Source organism: Protopterus annectens, chromosome 7.part0 (genome assembly GCF_019279795.1).
Source record: "Protopterus annectens isolate FY-2018-M chromosome 7.part0, PAN1.0, whole genome shotgun sequence".
Classification (NCBI taxonomy): domain Eukaryota; kingdom Metazoa; phylum Chordata; order Ceratodontiformes; family Protopteridae; genus Protopterus; species Protopterus annectens.
In genome coordinates, this window is record NC_056739.1 from 1,980,096,154 (window position 1) to 1,980,105,194 (window position 9,041).

Genomic DNA, 9,041 nt, shown 5'->3' on the forward strand with positions numbered 1-9,041 from the left:
GAGGCATACACATAAATCCTCTGGCTAATAGTGAACATAAGTTAATTAGTAATTCTCTTTCAAAATTAATACATAAAATGTATTGCAAAACATCTAGGCCCTCTGTGTTTCTAGGGGTATGGGCCGCTGTCTTTGGCTCATCCACTCTAAAACAGCCCATGCTAGGGATAGCTTATTTGGGCTCAGGTAAAGAAAAAGGAGGGTAAATATGTAATTAAGAGGCAAGTGGGCACATAATGTTAGACATAAGTGACCAGAGCTATGTCACCAAATTCCAAGTCTGGCAGCCCCTGTAAACAAGTTCTGTGAGCAGAGCTTCTGAATAATAAATCTCATCCAACCTCACCCCAAGCAGAAGCATAGGAAATGCTATGCTGCATAACTCTCCTGAGCAAACACTATGGGTTCTAGGTGAGCAAGGATTGGAAGAGCATAGCCATTACTGCCAGGGCTTTGAGGAGTAGAAATGGGGATTGTAATAGCAGGATTAAGAAGGAATTTCCTGTTTTTATTTTACCAAAGGAAGTTGTTTAAAGAGTTTTGTCTTCTCCCATTGGAGGAGTCAGAGGAGTAGGATACAGCAGTGATGTAAAGCAAGACAAGAGACGAGATTCATAAAAGTGAGGTGAACTTGATAGGAGGGGGGGTTGTAGGGCATCACTTGCTAACTATTCTTCGACACAAGTCATCTGCCCCAGGGGAGAATATGAAACTTGTCAGCTAGTACTATTTTGGCAGATTGTAAGGCAGTCCATTATATGCAAACTTGAAAGAAGGAAATTGTACAGAAGTAGAGAAATTTAAATGTAGACATTGGTGGTGAAAGACTGGATATTGGCAGTGGAATAATTTTTGTAAGTGTGTTTCAGAAGGGACACCCTGAAAATCCTACCTCGTGCACATCTGTAGAATTTAGCTTGAAGATTCATTTAGCTAAGTACATATATTGCCACAGCCATTTAACTAAATCTATCATGCATTTAATTATGTTTGTAATCAAATAGTAGCATAGGAGAAACGGTATACAGATTGGTTCAGTTACACAGTATACAACAGTGAACAATGCACCCTACCAGACAACTGATCTTTTTTACTATAAAGGGAGATGTACTTTTTCAGAGAGCAAAGTGACAAAGTTATGACTGCCAGCAACAATGGTCATTCAGAAGATGTGACTGCAGTCATAGTTCAAAGCACTGTCAGGACAAAAGGATGAAGGTTTAAAGCCTGGTCAAAGGTACAGCAGCAGTCGGGGCACCCAGGAACTGTGATATGCAAAAGAAAACTGTAGAACTGTAACTTGCAAGCCACATGTCTGAATATGACCTCAGATCTAAGAACTAATAATATTCAGATGAATACCAAACTTAAGTAATGTGACTTCTATAAATCACTGGATGTGTCTTATCGCATATAGAAGAAATCAGGGTCATTGACGGCTGTCCTCACTGTATCTGATGACAGCACTATAAGGGATGAACTTCTTGGTGACTGTGGCACTACACGGCAAAAATTTAACAAATGAAAAACAGTGTTCATTACAGAAGCCCACAGCTACTGAATTTGACATTGCCCCATTATTGACAGGGTACATGAATAGACCAGATGGACCTGCCCTGCAGCTTAAATTTAATCATATAATGAAACCAGTTTTGGAGATTGTAAAATTAATACACACAAATGCACTGCCTTGTTCTCCGTTTTAAAGGGTGACAAAAGTGTTGGAGAAGAACCAACCTAGTGACTTGCAACTCCCCTGTCCAAGCAAGTAGCTATTTAGGAGAAAATTATCAGTTTTCTACAATTATTGCCACTAATCAGATCATATGTGAGGACAGGGCATACACAGAATGCAGATCCTCAACATGTTGACAAACTGAAAACTGACCTGCAGGAGAAATTATGGATGCAGTCTGACATATAAACTATGTATGCATTCGTGAGCAATCTGCAAATGCTATAAGGCAAAAGTGGAAGGAAGAACTAACACACTTTCATGAAATGGTGCAGTTTTGGTCCCTAAAAGGAAGGGTATTACTACCACTGATACCTTAAACTACAATACACAAGATGTGTTGTTAGAATCTGCAAACTGACATATACTTTTATATGAAGATTTTTTTGGACCTGCAACAGAAACTGCCCCAAATAAACTTGCATTGTCAGTGTAGTGGTGAAAGTGACTGTCTGTTGATCAAGAAACTGTTCAGTTGAGATAGCTGAAGGTAAGTAAAATAAGAGACTCAAAACTAATAGCAAAAGGATTTCTATTCTTCTGATAAGCTGTTCCAAAAACTCTAATACTCAGTGACAGAAGTGCAGCCCTGGAGCAGGAATAAACATGTCTCCTCCATCTTTGTGAATCAGTGTTCTCTACAGTGAAGTTTAAGTCAAAGCTGTGATCTGCAGTCACTAACAGTCATCACAAGAAATTGATGCAAATGAGCACAACTGATGGAAGCTAACATAAAGAACAACCTGGCTGTCAGAAACATTTGCAACAATTCACTGTAATACAGAAATTACCAAATCAAATGTACTGTAAGTATAAGCAAGTTTGGGAATTCTGTGTACAGTTGTACTATCATACAGTGCACAATGCACTTAATTAATGCTTAATAACCAATATATAACACTTGCTGTGATACCAATTTTTTTGATGGTCTAGTAGATAACTTTTCTCAAACCAACTTACCCACTTTACACTTCAGATCTTGTTCTTATAATCTTTTCTCTTACTTATATCTCTACTATCCTTGCCTCTCAAGTCAAACCTTTCGCCTTCTCACCAGTTTCTTATCTTTCACTTCACTTCTCTTTATACTTAACTTGATGTCACTTACTAAAATCCGCCACTATCCTTGCCTGTCAACTCACACCTTTGTACACCCCCCTTGTGCGCATTATTTATATCTGACTTTACTTTTGCTGCCTTCAGTATCACTCCCCTGATCTAGTTTCTTAAGACTGCTCCTTTTACCTTGAGCAATTAGTTAAGACAACAATTGTTGGCATGATTCAAACATGGCTCTTGCCAAGGCTTTAACATTTGGTAGGTTTTTATCTATTATTATATTTATGTTCAATGTGTCTGAAAATTAATGCATGATCGCTGTCTTCCTCACACATATGTATGAAGTACACAATACTTTATATTCTCATTTAGTTCTCGTAACCTTTAATTAAGGTTTAGGATTACTCTTTTTATAATACGTTTTCGTTTTTCACCCAGGTCATGACTGAAAAGACTCCTTGGTCCAGCCCACCTACCCTCTTAACACATTCTTATAAATAAATAAATGAATAAAATCTGATGTACCAGTTTACTATAACACAGTGAACGATGCATTTGTTATTAGCAGCAGAGCTGCCAGTTACTAAATAATACTGTTATGCTGCATAAAAATTTTGACTGTAGCCCCTGCAGTGAAACTAAACAATTCCCTACTCTTTTCAACTGGGCACACTAGATACATTTCCAAATCAGTGACAATGTGGTTCAGCCACACTACTGGCATTTGTTTGTTTACCTTGCTTACAATGGAATTTCCTGTAAGTCCTCCCCTACACATTTCGGCTAGCACTGTAAAGAAAAGGTAGTATGTCTGCTGCATACAACACTACATTAGCAGTTGAAACACTTAATGCCCGATTCATCATCTTTTAGAGGTGGAAATATTCCAGGACAAGAGAAAACAATCGGAAGACAGAAGCAGACTGTTAGAGGAATGATATAGTTTTCACACCAAAGGGCTACAGTTGCAAGAGGCAGCCTTCCTGAAAAGATGGTAGAACTCAAGAATACACAGGACAAACATAAATCAAATCTAGAAAGGTACAGAAAAAATACTGACATTAGTTAACAATGAACTGCAACCTATCTACTATGTAGAAAAGTGTCATTCTAGGTAGAAAAAGAAGTCCTTGTATGCCAAAAACATATTTTCTTGTACTGATATGGTGAGACAATGGATTATTCTTTTAAATTTTGACTTTCTTCTCACATCTCATTTAATGGTATGCAACAGTAATGAGCTTTTGTGTCAGTAATGGAAAACTACTATTTAGCACCATTAAGCAGTGTCTTTTTGTTGCAGATTTGCATATCATGTTAGTTATGATTCAAAGAAAAAGGACCTCCCCAAAGCTTTGCAGTTATAGTTTCATTTCTGAGGGCTGTGCCTGAACATTCTAATGCCAGCAGTTGGAGCAAGACTGCAAAAAAGTTTCCTGGTCACTACCTTGGGAAATTCTTAACTGTGTGTACTCATGTAATCCAACAGAAAATGTTAGTAAATAGTTCAGAAACATCCCAATAACGCACAGCACAGCACATGAAAATGTGAAATGATAGAATTCCAGGGGGTTATGACTGCAAAATCATCAGAACCCCCTTTTGCCACTTGTTGATAATAATCTGTATAGTAGTGCCCGACTCAGATCCTTTGCGAGTTTGCTGGCTAGTTTCACATCTACAACACAACTCAGTTGCATACCGCCTACTTAGAGGCGATCTATGCCTGACATATAAAGCCATGTCCAACCCAGAATTAATGGACATTCACCTCAGAAAATCCAAATCCCTTCGAGCTACGCGCTCGAGGGACTTGAACCTCAGCACAGAAATAAATAGGACATGCTGGAGGGACAGATTCATAACCCAGAGGCTCCCTTCACTCTGGAATAGAATCCCTGTCCACATTAGGCAGAGTCCCTCACTGACTCTCTTCAAGAGGAATCTTGACGAGTGGCTGGGAGATCGTAAGTTTACCCCGGGGATCACTTCTGTGTCACTGCTAGACAGAGGCACAGTAAACTAATCCTGAAAAAAGGGCATAGTAAAACTCATTTACATTAGGTGGCGAAAGCCAAACACACTCTGGCTAGGCTTATAAATGCCCTAGGGCAGATAGCCTAGTATGAACCTATGAACCTATAGCAGTTATCCCAATGGTTTGTAAATATTTTACAGTTTCTGTTCAGTTTTAGTTATGGTCCTAATGCATGTCAGAAACTGGGGTCATCTAACATAAAAAATTTTAATCTTTCACCTGCTGAGTATTGCATTGGATTGTTCCAAATGTCAGTACGGCAAATGACAACTGCACACCAGTGCATACCTCACAGTCTCATGATACCTGCAAATGTAAAATGTGTGGTTGTTCACTGTCTTCTCTACACACCTTATAATTCAAAAACACATAGGTGGTCTGTAGCGCAGTGTGTTCCTAACAATCACAGAGTCTGGTATCAAAACATTCATGGCAACTGTAAATGCAAAATATGATGCTATTCCAATAATTTCTGAAAACCTGATATTTCAGGAACTACACAAAGGGATGCAGTGTGTGTCATTATGACAATCACGAAGTCCAGTATAAAATAATTTTCTTTAAAAAATTACGCTCCCACACATAACCCAAGATATACAAAGCTGGATATACAGTAATTCCATTCGACACTGCTAGCAACAAGATGTGATGGAAAAGGAAGGACAGTGCCAATACTGCAGTTTTGCAGGGGAGGCTACCCTTGATGGATGGTTTTATAATGAAAGAGGAAGCATATTTCTAGGTCTTAAGTATGAATGATGCAGGCACAAGACACTTCCTCTTCATCACATATATACATCATATATGAAGACCTAGCCTTCAGCTCTGTTTCTAAATGATTTTGCCCACATTATGGGGAAAGTGTTTACTAGGCTCCTGCTCCTCTGCAGATATGGAATTTGAAAAAAAATTTCAGATGCTGTAAATGTAATCAAATGGCATTTGATTATAAGATTGCAATTAACTTTTTTACCTGTAACTTTTAGCATTCTCAATTTCCATGCTGTATATTTTACATCATAATAGCTTTCTAGTTAAAATGCAGAATACATTTTTAACTTACTGTTCTAAGATTAAAGAAAACATATGCTATTAAGCATTACATAATGCAAGAAGTCTAAAGTGTGTGCATATATATGCAATAAGTGAGGGGCACAATTAAGTTTTAAGAATGAATGTTTGTGAAGTAAAATGTGTTGATGGTATATTATGTGCAGCCATAAAGTACCTGAGGCTTTCATTACTGAAATGCAGGAATAAGGGCACAAACATTTTAGAAGGGGTAGTATACAATGAATAATGTTTATAATGGGAGACAAAGAAATGTCAACATACAGCTACAACCTCTGAATGCCATCGCAATCCATTAGTTTGGCATAGACAAGTTCATCTTTGAGCTAGAATTTCAGAAGACTTACAACTTGTGTTTTAAAGTCTCAAATTACAACATACCCTCTAAGTGAGCACTAACGTCTTAAAGAGAGGAAGTGCAGTTTGGAGACCTGTATGAAGGAAGTTACTTTGTAACTCAAGACACTGGAAAAGTATGCTCTGTAGAGGTAGAGATTAGTACTGTTAGCACTGAGGAATTACATGTTAAAGCCAGCTGTCTCATCTGTGGAAACATGCCATGTTATTATTCATTTAATGCTCATGAGCATGCAATTTGACTGGACCTTCCTAATACTAACATAACTAAAATATTCAACATTTATAAAAAGCTCAACTTTATAAAATATCTGAAAATGTAGAATTCTTAAGAATGAATTTACTTTATTAAGTGAAAAACAGATAACTGATGGTTTTAAATATATGCATGTGTGTGTGTGGGTATAACACGCCTTCTGTATTAATTCCACAGAAATTAATGCATAACTTAGTTGATATTACAAATTTCCTACATTCCCAGCACCACAAAAGATTTCTTGTCAAATGTATACCAGAATACATAATTTTAAGAAATGAAGAAATAACAAAAAAAAAAAAAAACACAAGCCTAAGCGCAAGCAGCCCCCAAAGCACACATATGAATGAGTAAAGGTTTGTATTACCAGTCCCCTGCAGGTGCTGACAGATGCGAATGAGTTGTTGTGGGAAAGGACATGTCCTCTGTAAAAACACAGCTGATCTGAAGGTGTGGAGCCCCAGCTCGGGCTACTGCTGCCACTTCCCCGCTCCTCAACAACGAAGCTGTTCGCAAGAAATCCTGCATCTCGCTGAAGGTGTAGATACAGATCCTTCCCAAAGGCAGGCAGCCAAAGAAACAGTTCAGCCTCTTGTTCCTGAACAGCATTATTCTGCTGGCCTGCTGCCTCAGACAAGGAGCGCGGTCTCCGGTGCCTGGTGCTGTCTGTAAAGAAGGACCCTGTTAACAGTTTCTGAGGAACTTCTTCTCTTTTTAAAACATATGGGACCACCTGATGCAGGTCATCGTCTTCAGTGTTTAAGTAAGCTAAAAAAAAAAAATCAAAAAGACAAACACAAAGAGGATACATTTAATTTTCCATTAAAAAGACCACTGATCATTTGATAATGTACACAGACATGCACACCATATCTCTCAAATGTCAAGATTTTTGCAGAATGTCCAGATTTTTGCCTCATATTATTGGTCTGTTCCTCATAAAATTTGTGGAGGAGGACTGAAGTCACTAAATGACATACATGAGATTCAGACTTGATATCATTTGTGTTAGCATGCATGTCCTGATGGATATTATTCTAGCAACTTTCGAAGTTTATTAAACCAATATTTAAAATCTGCACCTATTTTTGAGCCTTTGTCTCCACCTCCCCATTATTTAGGCTTTGTCAAGATTTATTGCACCAAAAGATTGAGAAGAAACCCACACACACACACACACACACACACACACACACACACACACACACACACACACACACTTCTTGTACAGTAGTATTCAAATAAAAAAAATGTGGGCTATTTAGAAATCACCCTCCACCCTCAGACTTTCTAGTAATTCCAAACGTCTAGAAGAAAAAAGGACTTGGCAATCAGGTTACAAAGCTTATTTAGGCCAGAAATCCTGTAATGAATGGAAACTGTACAGTCTCCAAAGAGAGTTGCCAAAAGAACTAGAAAACTCCAAATTCCAGCGTGAGTCTCTGAGCAAGTACAATTATGTACCATTTATGAGCTTAGTCCCACCAAAAAATAAAACTCATTAAATAAAAACATAGCCCATGCTATGCAATCCCTACCCCCTTTGCAGCGTACGCAAATAAACCCCTATATATCTGCAGCTGGTTAGCATCCTGCTCCGTTTGGTAAAGTGTGACCAAGGTTCAACCCCTCAAATAAGCATACAATAAAATAATAAATGCAGCCACATACATCAAGTTTTCCACTTTAGTAGTTTAACCATAATTAGCTGGGGGTAATCACTTATAAACACTGTCGTTAGTTTACAAATACTGGCACTCATCCTCTTATTCACCTGTACAGCTGTACCGTACAAGATGCCATTTGCACTTTTCACTATTTGCATACTTCCAGCCAGAAGCAAAAATGCAACAGGCAGACAGGGAGCAACTAAACAATGCATAAACAAATGCGAGAATTGTTGTGCAGTACAGAATAAACTTTCTAAAATAAGCAGACTTTCTATAAGAAACGTCAAGACCGTTGGAGACTGTAAATTTCCCGTTATCTCTTAAACTTCACAAGTCACTTAGGATGCAAGACATAATCAATATTTTACCTCTAGATGGGGTCAGCTCCAAAGACAGCAGGAGTAAAGGAGGGACAAACAGCACAATGAAGCTGAAAAGCATGTTATGCAATAGCACCCACTGACTGGACACTCAGCCTTACAGATGTGCATGCAAAGTTGCGAAGCAGTAGCAGTAGAAGAAGCACCGGCAGAGGCTCCACAACTCAAACGGCACTCTACTGAGTTGCAGAAATAAAGCCCCAATGTGGAGAAACCAAACTTGGTTACAGTAGAGGTCCGCCTCCATTCGCCTGAGTCAAATAGCGTGTTCAGATTGGTCGCTGCAACCAACAAAAATTATGGAAAGTAGAATGTGTGCACGTGGGCTGTAAACAGAAAGGTGTTTCAGGCGCTAGGGGGCGGAATATGCCGGTTGTCGGCTCTGATAAGTGTAGTTTCAAATTTGGTGGTGTCAGAAGAAGCACCCGTCCCAACCCCATATGGGAAAATTGGTTCTGGATGGAGACGAAGTAAC

General features: G+C 38.6%; 1 protein-coding gene across 2 annotated transcripts in view; it reads right to left on the bottom strand.

Annotated features, from left to right (window-relative positions):
- The window catches only part of ADAMTS17 (ADAM metallopeptidase with thrombospondin type 1 motif 17), a 3,302,852-nt gene extending 3,294,116 nt beyond the window's left edge, over positions 1-8,736 (bottom strand). For both annotated transcript variants that reach the window (XM_044078403.1, XM_044078402.1), the window contains exons 1-2: positions 8,555-8,736; positions 6,884-7,284 (exon numbers count right to left, since the gene is read on the bottom strand). In XM_044078403.1, coding sequence (XP_043934338.1) covers positions 6,884-7,284; positions 8,555-8,627 — 474 coding nt within the window. In that variant the 5' untranslated portion in view covers positions 8,628-8,736. The remainder of the gene's footprint in view (positions 1-6,883; positions 7,285-8,554) is intronic.
- Between the last annotated feature and the right edge of the window lie 305 nt (positions 8,737-9,041).